This window comes from Coregonus clupeaformis, chromosome 15, assembly GCF_020615455.1.
Source record: "Coregonus clupeaformis isolate EN_2021a chromosome 15, ASM2061545v1, whole genome shotgun sequence".
Taxonomy (NCBI): Eukaryota; Metazoa; Chordata; class Actinopteri; order Salmoniformes; family Salmonidae; genus Coregonus; species Coregonus clupeaformis.
The window spans coordinates 17,505,042-17,519,212 of NC_059206.1; the positions used below are offsets into that span (position 1 = coordinate 17,505,042).

At 42.2% G+C, this 14,171-nt stretch overlaps 1 protein-coding gene across 9 annotated transcripts in view; it reads right to left on the bottom strand.

Annotated features, from left to right (window-relative positions):
• LOC121582699 (disabled homolog 2-interacting protein-like) overlaps positions 1–14,171 on the bottom strand; it is a 203,612-nt gene that overhangs the window by 40,026 nt on the left and 149,415 nt on the right. For all 9 annotated transcript variants that reach the window (XM_041898714.1, XM_041898710.1, XM_041898709.1 and 6 more), the window contains 3 exons: positions 8,866–9,019; positions 6,970–7,068; positions 3,977–4,531 (listed from right to left, as the gene is read on the bottom strand). In XM_041898714.1, the coding sequence (XP_041754648.1) occupies positions 3,977–4,531; positions 6,970–7,068; positions 8,866–9,009 (798 nt within the window). In that variant the 5' untranslated portion in view covers positions 9,010–9,019. The remainder of the gene's footprint in view (positions 1–3,976; positions 4,532–6,969; positions 7,069–8,865; positions 9,020–14,171) is intronic.

Consider the following 14,171-nt stretch of genomic DNA (forward strand, 5'->3'; position numbering starts at 1 on the left):
AGAGTGAGAGAGAGAAAGAGAGTGAGAGAGAGAGAGAGAGAGAGAGAGAAAGAGTGAGAGAAAGAGTGAGAGAGAAAGAGAGTGAGAGAGAGTGAGTGAGAGAGAGAGAGAGAGAGAGCGAGAGAGAGAGAGAGCGAGAGAGAGAGAGAGTATGAAATAGAGAGAGAGAAAGTGAGAGAGTGAAAGCACTCAAGGAGAACATCCTTGGTTCCTAATTACAACACGTTTGGCGATACAAAAAGAGAACACTGTGTTTAGAGCGTAGAATACTAATGCAGATCATCATCACCTGGAACAACCACCAGCAGCAGCTATTAACAACCACACTGTAATCACCAGAGTCTCTCTCCCCCCTCCCACACACCTCCTTCCTTCCCAAGACTGTGATTAAACCCAACACACATCCACAGACACAACACAGCCCTGTCACCACAGACTATACACCGTGTACACGAGAGAGAGAGAAAGAGAGGGAGAGAGGGAGAGAGGGAGTGAGAAGGAGAGAGAGAGAGGGAGAGAGAGAGAGAGAGAGAGAGAGAGAGAGAGAGAGAGAGAGAGAGAGAGAGAGAGAGAGAGAGAGAGAGAGAGAGAGAGAGAGAGAGAGAGAGAGAGAGAGAGAGAGAGAGAGAGAGAGAGAGAGAGAGCGAGAGAGAGAGAGAGAGAGAGGGAGACTTTCTCTGACAGGGCAGGTCATAGATCTGTCTCTTCACCTCAGGCACTGAATTATAATTACCCTGCTGATTGTGATGCACCACGGAGGAGAGTCTGTATCCACGCTTTCTTAAGCAAACGCTTCTAACCATACCACAACTGACTTCACATTATTAGAATCAGCAACAGGGTGGTGATGGATGAAGGGACTGGAAATAGCTTAGTGTTTGTGTTTGTGTGTGTGTGTTTGTGTTTGTTTGTGTGTGTGTGTGTGTGTGAGTGAGTGCACGTGTGTATGTGTGGTGTGTGTGTGTGTGAGTAGAAATGGACTGGTAGAGGATAAACATGTCTACACGTGCTCTGTAGACGCTACATCAGCACAGTCAGTGGAAAACAGCCAGACATAATATCTAGAGGCTGTTACTGAGTGTGAGGGTAAAAACAACCAACACAGAAGCTTTGCCTGGAGGTGTGTTGGGTCATTGTCCTGTTGAAAAACAAATGATTGTCCCACTAAGACCAAACCAGATGGGATGGCGTATCGCCACAGAATGCTGTGGTAGCCATGCTGGTTAAGTGTGCCTTGAATTCTAAATAAATCACTGACAGTGTCACCAGCAAAGAGATGTGTCTGTTACTTGAACTCTGTGAAGCATTTATTTGGCCTGCAATTTCTGAGGCTGGTAACTCTAATGAACTTATCCTCTGCAGCAGAGGTAACTCTGGGTCTTCCATTCCTGTGGCAGTCCTCATGAGAGCCAGTTTCATCATAGCGCTTGATGGTTTTTGCAACTGCACTTGAAGAAATGTTCAAATTTCTTGAAATGTTTGGTATTGACTGACCTTCATGTCTTAAAGTAATGATGGACTGTCGTTTCTCTTTGCTTATTTGAGCTGTTCTTGCCTTAATATGGACTTGTTCTTTTACCAAATAGGTATATCTTCTGTATACCTTGTCACAACACAACTGATTGGCTGAAATGCATGAAGAAGGAAAGAAATTCCACAAATTTACTTTTAAGAAGGCACACCTGTTAATTGAAATGCATTCCAGGTGACTTTCCACATGAAGCTGGTTGAGAGAATGCCAAGAGTGTGCAAAGCTGTCATCAAGGCAAAGGGTGGCTATTTAAAATATATTTCTGATTTGTATAACACTTTTTTGGTTACTACATGATTCCATATGTGTTATTTCATAGTTTTGATGTCTTCACTATTATTCTACAATATAGAAAATAGTAAAAATAAAGAAAAACCCTTGAATGAGTAGGTGTGTCCAAACTTTTGACTGGTACAGTATATTGTGTAAATAAGTATTTGGTTGCTGTGGCCAGGGAGTAATCATAGACCTGGATGAAAAAGACAGCCAGCAAATTAAGTTTTATTCCTAAAACAAAACATTATGTAGCAGGAAAGGGAACACAACCTACTGTGTAGAGTAGAGCAGAGGGGAGTTTGGCCCAAGACTTAATCTGCAGCTCGTAAAAGGACAAACCACACAGTATAAATATGGATATGAATATACATCACATGGTTTAGCCTCATAAGTCTGGGTCTGATATACTTTGGAATGTTTTTTAGGACTATTAGTTGGGAATATGTTGGGTGTGTTGTGGTGCTGTGGGTTACAATCTGTGTAGTGCTCCATCAATGATGTAGCTTAGGTTTCCAGAAATCTACAGCTAAGAAACTGTGCTGCATGTGTGTACACATGAAATGTTCAAAACAGTATAAGGGACACACAGCACCCTCTATGGAGACGTTTTCTGTCATTTGTTTTGTTTTGAGAAATCTTCAGCAGGAAAAGGGTTGTTTGTTTGTCTGACCACTTAGCTGAAGCAAACCGAACTAACATCCAAACAGACAACAGCTGTAAATTAATGAATCAGTCAATACATTCTTGACCAGGCTAAATGTATCCATTGGATTCTGTCTATCCCTTTAATAGCTTTTACTGGCTTTTCAATTATTAGTCTGCTCATAATAAACGTTTGTAGAGGGAATGAGGAAATACTTCCGTTAGGATTGTGTAATGCACCAAACGTATAGATTTGCAAGGACATTGTCCCATGAAGCCATCCATGGTGAAAATCAACCTTGAAACAGTGTCTCTCTGCTGGTATTAAAGTTTACGACCTGTCTCCATGGGAGACGACAGGCAGAGGAAGGAGGGAAGTAAGGGAGAGGCGAAGGTTTAACACTTTTCAGGGACACTGTAATTAATTAGGTCTAATTAACAGTGTGGCCATTTCTCCAGAGACGTATAGTGTCTTTCTAGCGTGTGTGTGTGTCTGACCAACCCAACCCAGTGCAGGGACAGAGAAAGTCTACTGCAGCTCTCAGCAGGACCTCTTAAGTACTAATCATTCATCATGGCAGTCTGATGAAGTCAGTCAGAGAAAAAAAGTCAGGGAGCTTCAAAGCTCTGTTCAGGAGACAATGTCAAGAGCATCCTGGCTGGCTGGTGCTCAAGTTGTCCTTGGCAACTGGAAAATAACAAAGAGAAAAGAGCAAAGAACCCTCCTTTCACCAAGGCAGCAGCCAATGAATGTTGCATACAGTACAACTCATGATAGACATTGCAATAGGTAGCCAATTTGATAGCTTGAGAGAGAGAGAGTGGGTGTGGTAGTGTGGTAGAGTGTAGACTGCTACCTGGATGAGAGATAATCTCTCTGAAATGACCCCAAAACAAGCCCAAAACACCATGCTAACACATCAGTGGGATAATCTAGGCCTGCTAACACAACAGCTAACACCAGCGCCTCTCTTCTGTTCTGTTCTGTTGAACATCCATCCCAAACATCTCTTAGCTTTACAACCCTGCAGGAAAGTGAACTAAGGAGAACTGAGGGTGGATTAACAGCAGTTTGGGATCTAATACTAGGGGTTAAAAGGAAAAAGTGAAGACTCTCTGTTAAATAAACAGGAAATAACCTGTCTGGCCTCTGACTCTGCTAAGACAGCTGCTGGCCCAGGTCAAATATAAAACAAGCATTTAGTCAAGTTCGACCACATTCATGCCCTTGACTTGCCTTCAGTTTGAACTCGGTGACATAGAATACCACTGTAATACAGAATAGAAGCTGAGTTCTGAAAGCTGTGTGTTGCACAGAGGATGGCAGACATTGACCTTACTTAGCCAACGCTCCTGTTGCAATTGATACCTTGAGCAAATTCTTAGACAGGAAACACTGAGAGCGAATTGAACCGAAACATTTGTAAAACAAAAGTAAATCAAATCAAATCAAATTGTATTTGTCACATGCTTACTTACAATAATGTGTGTGTGAATGAGTAATCTTTAAGATCGCTAGGTTCCTACCTTGGCCTTGCCGGTGCTCTGTAGAATATGGACCAGTGCAGAAGCCATCTCCTCCTTGTTCTTCACACTGATGCCAGGCTCCAGCACGGAGCACAGCAACATGTAGTTATTGGTGGTATACTCTGCAAACTCCTTATACATCTCCATAGGCAGGATGTTCATGCTCTGGTAGCGGGCCTTGATCCGAATCATCGGCCCCGGCGTCTTCCCCTTGTTGGGCGTCGGCGTGCTTACAGGGTACCACTTCTCCATGAACTGCCTCCCCGTCACCGCAGCGACTGGGATGTTGACCAGTCCGATGTAGTTGTTCTTGTCTTTCTTCTTCTTCTTGTCCGAGTCTTTGTAAAGGTGGGCCGTGATGCTCTTGGCAGCCGGGAGGTTGTTGAACTCAAAGTGCTCGCCCCAGAAGACGTTGTCGGTCTTGAGCTTGCAGGTGGTGCGGGCGTATAGTGTGTCATCCAGACACAGCTCACAGAAGTACTTCTTCTTGGCCGGAATGTCCTTGGCTTCGATGATCCACAACTTCAGCATGTTCTCCACCCGACGGCTGTTGTCCTGTTTGGGGATAGAAAGAGGGGGGGGGGGGGTTAGGAACAGGGTGGATCCCAGACCTGGGTCTAGGTTTTAGTACATAATGACTGTAACTCAAATACGTTCAAATACTTGAGAGAAAGAAGGGGAGAGGTTAGGGTCAACGGTAGCCAGACCTGGATCTAATACATATCTCAAATAGTATGCAGGTATGTTGGTGCTACCCAAGGTTTCTATGGGAATGTGGTGCTTCTCTCTCTAAACATTGTAGATTCTGAGCCTTCCAAAAAAGAAAAAATGACAGCAACATATCTACAATATCAGTGGTGCAAAGTACTTCTAAAGTACTACTTAAGTCGTTTTTTTTGGTATCTGTACTTTACTTTACTATTTATAATTTTGACAACTTTTACTACACTACATTCCTAAAGAAAACAATGTACTTTTTATTCCATACATTTTCCCTGACATCCAAAAGTACTCCTTACATTTCGAATGCTTAGCAGGACAGGAAAATGGTCCAATTCACACACTTATCAAGAGAACATCCCTGGTCATCCCTACTGCTTCTGATCTGGCGGACTCCCTAAACACAAATGCTTAGTTTGTAAATTATGTTGGAGTGTGCCACTGGCTATCCATAAAAAAAAAGAAAGAGAACATCGTGCTGTCTGGTTTGCTTAAAATAAGGAATGTGAAATGATTTATACTTTTACTTTTGATACGTATATTTTTGCAATTGCATTTACTTTTGATACTTAAGTATATTTAAAACCAAAAACTTTTAGACTTTTACTCAAGTAGTATTTTACTGGGTGACTTTCACTTTTATTGAGTCATTTTCTATTAAGGTATATTTATTTTTACTCAAGTATGACAATTGGGTACTTTTTCCACCACTGTAAAATATAAAAAAAATACTTGAGGTGTGCTTGATTAAAGCTAGACTCACTGGAGTGCAGGGCGTGTGGCTGGAGTTTAGCATAATTTATAACGGGTAATTAAGACGTTACATATTAATAAGTAGATCAATAGCTGATTAAAATGCATATGTTAATGGTACTGCATGGTAGATTCTGCATATAAATACAGTTCATTATGCTAATTTAATTTAATGGAACCAGTAAAATGATAACTATCTCATGAATAGAACTCAGCAAATGGCTTTCAGACTGTTTTGGATATTGCATGTTATTTAACACCCACTACAAATACTTTTTCCCCTTTTCTCATTTCAAAAACGTTCTAACGTTGGTTTCAAGCGCCAATGTTTACGGACAAACAAGCAAACCTACACTGTATCTAATCTGTGGAAAATCACTAAATAATGAAAGACCTGTGAGGCAGAGATGGAAAGATTCATATCCCTGCCAGAAGTCTTTTGAGAAGAAAAAAAAAACGTCAAGGTTATTGCCTAACTTTTTTCTTAAAGGAGACTTTTACCCAAAATCCAGAAACTCCCAAGTGATTCCATGAATTGAAACTAGTTCAGTGGAGTTTGCCCTCTCCCCCTCTCTCTCCGTGTAGTGCTGTACTGAAACATCTGCAAAAATGGGTCACATGACTCCTGATGTTGCTGGATGCAGGCCTCGCTCTGCTCTGTTGCCAGTGAATTAATGATTCAGAAATGTGGACAAATTCATTGTTTTATTGAAAGCCTATGGGCGAATTAGCTATTTTTGTCAAAAGTATCGGTTTTGAGTCACGAAATGTGTACCTAAAATTTTCCACCTAAAATGTAGCGATTATTTTATATATTTATTTTATGTAGCTGACTACAACGGAGAAGAGCGAGGCCTGCATCCAGCAACGTCAGGAGTCACGTGACTTATTTTTGCAATTGTTTCAGTACAGCACTACAGGGAGAGAAAGGGGGAGAGGGAAAACTTCACCGAACTAGTTTCAATGTATGGAATCACTTGGGAGTTTCTGGATTTTGGGTAAACTTCTTTAAAATTCGAATTAGCAAGTCATTTGCTAAATAATCAAAGATGAAGGCGGGAGTGTGCTGTCAGATTTGCATTATTTCTTGGCTTGACGCGGGGAGCCATATGTTAGCCGCTTGCCTGCCATCTTGCTGCGCTGTTGTGATTAAAGGAAAAGTTTTGGGTACTCTGTTTGACAATCTGGTGAGTGTTCTGACTGTGTTTCCCACGGCTCTGTGTCTCTGGCTCGCTGGGGGTGCTGCCACTGCAGATGTACAGTACAATACCAAACAGTGTGGATGATTGAACTCTCTGTCTGTCTAAGTGTCTGACTCAATTGCTCCGTTCCAATCAGGTCACTTGCTATCTTCCCCGGGCCCCTTGTTGAGTTAAGCTGAGTGATGGAATTGGAATCCAGACGGTCTCTGTCTCTGTCTTTGTACTTGAACTAGAAGATTGGAATCAATCCAATCCACTAATCGTTGCATTTCTATCTGCAACATTCTGTAACATTAGACCTCAGTCCCCTGGTCTCACCTTGTTGGGGTGGACGGCTCTCCTCAGGTTCTCCATCCATTTGTCCCTCTCTGCTGAAGATCGACAGGAGAAACATTTACTTCCTGTTGAGGTGGTGACCTGAAACCCAGAGAAACACAACACTGTGACTACTGTCCTTCATACATGGGGAACCAATGCATGATACAAGATATACACAGACTAACAAGAGGAAACACACTACTATCGTACAATCAATCGTATCTTGACACACACACATTGTGCTGGCAGATAAGGTGTCTGACAAAGGGTTGGTGGAGCTGAATGAGGAATCATTGAATAATGCAATTGGATAAAGCACTCGGTAGTGGTCGGACATGAGAGAGAAGGAGAGAGAGAGAGAGAGAGAGAGAGAGAGAGAGAGAGAGGAGAGAGAGAGAGAGAGAGAGAGAGCGAGAGAGAGAGAGAGCGAGAGAGAGAGAGACAGTGAGAGTATGCCAAATGTATGACCATATTAGAGACACATATTTCCCTCAGATTACACAGACCCACAACTAAATCGAAAATAAACCCAATTTTGATAAACTCCCATATCTATTGGGTGAAATACCACAGTGTGCCATCACAGCAGCAAGATGTGTGACCTGTTGCCACAAGAAAAGGGCAACCAGTGAAGAACAAACACCATTGTAAATACAACCCATATTTATGTTTATTTATCTTCCCTTTTGTACCTTAACTATTTGCACATAATATGACATTTGAAATGTATTTCTTATTTTTGAACTTTTGTGAGTGTAATGTTTACTGTTAATTTGTATTGTTTATTTCACGTTTGTTTATTATCTACTTCACTTGCTTTGGCAATGTTAACATGTTTCCCATGCCAATAAAGCCCTTAAATTGAATTGAATTGAGAGAGACAGAGAGAGAGAGAGCGAGAGAGAGAAAGAGAGAGAGAGAGAGAGAGAGGAAGACAGATGAATACAAGAGAGTGGATATGAGAGCAAGCGAAAGAAAGAGTCATGTACGATGAGAGTGATCGCAATAAGAGAAAGTCTCTTCAGTTCATGGTAGAGTGGCTGGTTATTTTTAACTCTCAACCTGCTCACAGAAAGAGCTCAAAGAGTGCTTAGTCACTCTCCTCTCCTCCCAGAACCGTGTCTACTGCCATCAGGGCTCTTTTTAGAACCTGGGTCCTGCTGTGTGTGTGTATGCGTCGTGCGTGTGTGTGTGTGTGTGTGTGTGTGTGTGTGGTTACTGGTGCTCACCTCAAGGCAGTGCTCCTGTGGTGTGTGTGTGTATGTGAGAGGGTGCTCTTAATGAAGAGTGCCTTGTCAGGTGTCTTGTGTGGGTGAATGTTCAATTGAATGTGTGTCTAGTGTTTATCTCTCTCATGTAAGCAGTATCTTGGCCCAGGATAAAGCACATTGGTCATACAAGCGTGTATGTACTTGTGTGTCTGTGTATTTGCAGAAACTAACTTGCGGCGGCAGGTATCCTAGCGGTTAATAGCGTTGGCCCAGCAACCGCAAGGTCGATGGTCCGAATCCCTGAGCAAATTACCTTAATTGATCCTGTAAGTCGCTCTGGATGTGTCTGCTAAATGTAAAACTGTAAACGTAGTCCTTGGCCCTAGATGTTGTGAGTGCATGCGTGTGTGTACACTTGTGTGTGTGTTCGCGCGCTTAAAGGGATACTGCGAGATTCTGGCAATTTTCTACTTTCCCAGAGTCAGATAAACTCGTGGATATTATTTGTATGTCTCTGCGTGCAGTATGATGGAAGTTAGAGGTAGTTTCTCGTTGCTAACTAGTGTTAGCGCAATGACTGGAAGTCTACAGGTACGGTAGCATATAATAGCAGTATCTCTTTAATGTACGTGTGTGTGTGTGCTTGTGTGTGTGCATGCCCTTCTATGACTGTGCTCCTCCTCACCTCAAAGCAGTAGTCCTGTCCGAGGATGGAGCTGTGAACGGGTTTGATGAGCACCTCGTCCTCCATACTGATGTCCAGGGCCTCCACAGCACTACTGGGGCTGAGCAACGACTCGTGGCTGCGAGACTCCTTCAGCCTCGGCATCAGATTAGATCTGGAGAAAGCGGGATGGGGAGAGGGTGAGTTAGTTAACATGCAGGGGGGATAGGTGTGTGTGTGTGTGAGATATATATATATATATATATATATATATATATATATATATAGAGAGAGAGAGAGAGAGAGAGAGAGAGAGAGATGTGAGAGAAAAGGGAGAGACTGTGAGACCAGAAGAGAGAAGGACATGGGGATGCTCCATCAGTCCTCAGCTCAACACTACATACAGTGGGGAAAAAAAGTTTTTAGTCAGCCACCAATTGTGCAAGTTCTCCCACTTAAAAAGATGAGAGAGGCCTGTAATTTTCATCATAGGTACACGTCAACTATGACAGACAAATTGAGAAAAAAAAATCTCCAGAAAATCACATTGTAGGATTTTTAATGAATTTATTTGCAAATTACGGTGGAAAATAAGTATTTGGTCACCTACAAACAAGCAAGATTTCTGGCTCTCACAGACCTGTAACTTCGTCTTTAAGAGGCTCCTCTGTCCTCCACTCGTTACCTGTATTAATGGCACCTGTTTGAACTTGTTATCAGTATAAAATACACCTGTCCACAACCTCAAACAGTCACACTCCAAACTCCACTATGGCCAAGACCAAAGAGCTGTCAAAGGACACCAGAAACAAAATTGTAGACCTGCACCAGGCTGGGAAGACTGAATCTGCAATAGGTAAGCAGCTTGGTTTGAAGAAATCAACTGTGGGAGCAATTATTAGGAAATGGAAGACATACAAGACCACTGATAATCTCCCTCGATCTGGGGCTCCACGCAAGATCTCACCACGTGGCGTCAAAATGATCACAAGAACGGTGAGCAAAAATCCCAGAACCATACGGGGGGACCTAGTGAATGACCTGCAGAGAGCTGGGACCAAAGTAACAAAGCCTACCATCAGTAACACACTACGCCGCCAGGGACTCAAATCCTGCAGTGCAAGATGTGTCCCTCTGCTTAAGCCAGTACATGTCCAGGCCCGTCTGAAGTTTGCTAGAGTGCATTTGGATGATCCAGAAGAGGATTGGGAGAATGTCATATGGTCAGATGAAACCAAAATATAACTTTTTGGTAAAAACTCAACTCGTCGTGTTTGGAGGACAAAGAATGCTGAGTTGCATCCAAAGAACACCATACCTACTGTGAAGCATGGGGGGGGAAACATCATGCTTTGGGGCTGTTTTTCTGCAAAGGGACCAGGACGACTGATCCGTGTAAAGGAAAGAATGAATGGGGCCATGTATCGTGAGATTTTGAGTGAAAACCTCCTTCCATCAGCAAGGGCATTGAAGATGAAACATGGCTGGGTCTTTCAGCATGACAATGATCCCAAACACACCGCCCGGGCAACGAAGGAGTGGCTTCGTAAGAAGCATTTCAAGGTCCTGGAGTGGCCTAGCCAGTCTCCAGATCTCAACCCCATAGAAAATCTTTGGAGGGAGTTGAAAGTCCGTGTTGCCCAGCGACAGCCCCAGAACATCTCTGCTCTAGAGGAGATCTGCATGGAGGAATGGGCCAAAATACCAGCAACAGTGTGTGAAAACCTTGTGAGGACTTACAGAAAACGTTTGACCTGTGTCATTGCCAACAAAGGGTATATAAAAAAGTATTGAGAAACGTTTGTTATTGACCAAATACTTATTTTCCACCATAATTTGCAAATAAATTCATAAAAAATCCTACGATGTGATTTTCTGGATTTCTTTTTCTCATTTTGTCTGTCATAGTTGACGTGTACCTATGATGAAAATTACAGGCCTCTCTCATCTTTTTAAGTGGGAGAACTTGCACAATTGGTGGCTGACTAAATACTTTTTTTCCCCACTGTATACTGTACATCTTCTCAAATCAACATATGCTTACAAAAACATTCACTCACACGTTCCCCATCACATTCAGCTAGCGTGTTCTCAGACACTTTCACTCAGAGCAATCTGTCTTTCTTCATCTCTGATAGACAACAACAATACATTATACTGTTGTTCCCTAAAACAGACTCTATCTATCTATCTATCTATCTATCTATCTATCTATCTATCTATCTATCTATCTATCTATCTATCTATCTATCTATCTATCTATCTATCTATCTATCTATCTATCTATCTATCTATCTATCTATCTATCTATATACGCTACCGGTCAAAAGTATTAGAACACCTACTCATTCAAGGGTTTTTCTTAATTTTTTACTATTTTCTACATTGTAGAATAATAATGAAGACATCAAAACCATTAAATAACACATATGGAATCATGTAGTAACCCAAAAAGTGCTAAACAAATCAAATTCTTCAAAGTAGCCACCCTTTGCCTTGATAACAGCTTTGCACACTCTTGGCATTCTCTCAAACAGCTTCACCTGGAATGCTTTTCCAACAGTCTTGAATGAGTTCCCACATATGTTGAGCACTTGTTGGCTGCTTTTCCTTCACTCTGCGGTCCGACTCATCCCAAACCATCTCGATTTGGTTGAGGTCGGGGAATTGTGGAGGCCAGGTCATCTGATGCAGCACTCCATCACTTTCCTTCACTCTCCATGAAGGCCTGATTCACACAGTCTCCTCTGAACAGTTGATGTTGAGATGTGTCTGTTACTTGAACTCTGTGAATCATTTATTTGGGCTGCAATTTCTGAGGCTGGTAACTCCAATGAACTTATCCTCTGCAGTAAAGGTAACTCTGGGTCTTCCATTCCTGTAGCGGTCCTCATGAAACATCATAGCGCTTGATGGTTTTTGCGACTGCACTTGAAGAAACTTTCAAAGTTCTTGAAATGTTCCGTATTGACTGACCTTCATGTCTTAAAGTAATTATGGACTGTTGTTTCTCTTTGCTTATTTGAGCTGTTCTTGCCATTATATTAACTTGGTCTTTTACCAAATAGGGCTATCTTCTGTAAACCCCCCCTACCTTGTCACAACACAACTGATTGGCTCAAACGCATTAAGAAATAACTTTTAAGAAGGTACACCTGTTAATTGAAATGCATTCCAGGTGACTACCTCATGAAGCTGGTTGAGAGAATGCCAAGAGTATGCAAAGCTGTCATCAAGGCAAAGGGTGGCTATTTGAAGAATCTCAAATATAAAATATATATTTGTTTAACACTTTTTTGGTTACTACATGATTCCATATGTGTTATTTCATAGTTTTGATGTCTTCACTATCATTGTACAATGTAGAAAATAGTACAAATAAAGAAAAACCCTTGAATGAGTAGGTGTTCTAAAACGTTTGACCGGTAGTGTATATATTATTATTTATGTTTTAAATTATTATTTTACTGCTCTAAGGATATAATTATTGCTTGGATAACTTTTTTTACTATTATGTATTGATTTATTTTTCACTCTTTATGCAGAGCGCACTGCAGAGAAAAACTGAAGAATTATCACTGAATTATCACAGTGAATTATTGTAATGTTTGTTTATGTGTCAATTAATCCCATTAGGGATTCATTAATTCATTAATTCATAATTCATTCACACAAAATCAGCTTATGCAACAACAAGGCTCTATACTGAGTCTGGTTCATTCAACTCTCTCTCTCTCTCTCTCTCTCTCTCTCTCTCTCTCTCTCTCTCTCTCTCTCTCTCTCTCTCTCTCTCTCTCTCTCTCTCTCTCTCTCTCTCTCTCTCTCTCTCTCTCTCTCTCTCTCTCTCTCTCTCTCTCTCTCCCTCCCTCCCTCCCTCCTCCCTCCCTCTCTCCCTCCCTCCCTCCCTCCCTCCCTCCACTTCTATACCAGCTAGCTGAGGACAATGCTCTTTGAGTGCTTACTCTCAGTACATTCAGTTCAAATAAAGAGCGACTTAAACATTAAAGATATCTCATCCATCTTTCAGATATGGAAGAATGGTAAACAAATAAAGAGGTTTCTGCTGTTGGCAATGTGTTTGATATCACCCCATTTTCTCTGTCTGAGAGGGTGCTTTCTACTGCCACTTGAAAATACTCAATACAATTGGAGAATGGGGTTAGTTAAGCCAAAGGGGTAGGTTGAGCCAAAGAGGTAAATTGAGCCAAAGGGGTAACTCGAGCCAACAGGGTATGTTGAGCCAAAGGGGTAACTCGAGCCAACAGGGTATGTTGAGCCAACAGGGTATGTTGAGCCAAAGGGGTAAATCGAGCCAAAGGGGTATGTTGAGCCAACAGGGTATGTTGAGCCAAAGGGGTATGTTGAGCCAACAGGGTAAATCGAGCCAAAGGGGTATGTTGAGCCAACGGGGTATGTTGAGCCAAAGGGGTATGTTGAGCCAACAGGGTATGTTGAGCCAAAGGGGTATGTTGAGCCAACAGGGTATGTTGAGCCAAAGGGGTATGTCGAGCCAAAGAGGTAAGTTGAGCCAAAGAGGTATGTTGAGCCATCCTTGTTTCTAGGAAACCATACATACAATTAATCACAACCAAATATTTACACTACAAAACACTGCTCAGTGTCTTCTATGGGTACAGTGTCTTTGATGGAGAGAATAGGGAGTGGTCTTGTGGTGACAGTGTCCGCCCTGAGATTGGAAGGTTGGGAGTTCGGTCCCAGCCGAGTCACACTAAGTAAAAATGGGAGCCGATGCGTCTCTGCTTTGCACTCAGCATTAAGGAGATAGATTGGGGGTTAGGCCCTGCGATAGACTAGTGTCCTGTCCAGGGGGTTTACTTGTACATCAAGCTGCTTCACGCTACAGAAACAGGAGATAGACTTCTGCTCCTATGAGCCGTTCTGGCTCGCACAAGTCAAGGCTACTTACTTACACACAATACTGGGACACTTTAAAGGCCACCCTTGATAATGTTATCATCACATAGGGCAGACTGGTAAAGACAGCTATATAATCAAGCACCTGCATCAGCCAATGAAATGGCTTCATCACAGGTGCAGTATAATACTGACAGTATTCAACTTAATATTCTGCACAATATTTGAGTGCCCTACCAAGCTAATTATCGTTTTGCCCTAACCGGCTAATTAGCTCAAAGCATCCAAATTGCTGCTCTCCCCCAATTTACAACACAATCAAGCACTATATCACCCATACACTAATTCAAATGTAAGCACTATGCCTCAGAGAGAGAGGGAGAGAAAGAGAGAGAGAGAGAGAGAGAGAGAGAGCAAGAGAGCAAGAGAGAGAGAGAGAGAGAGAGAGAGAG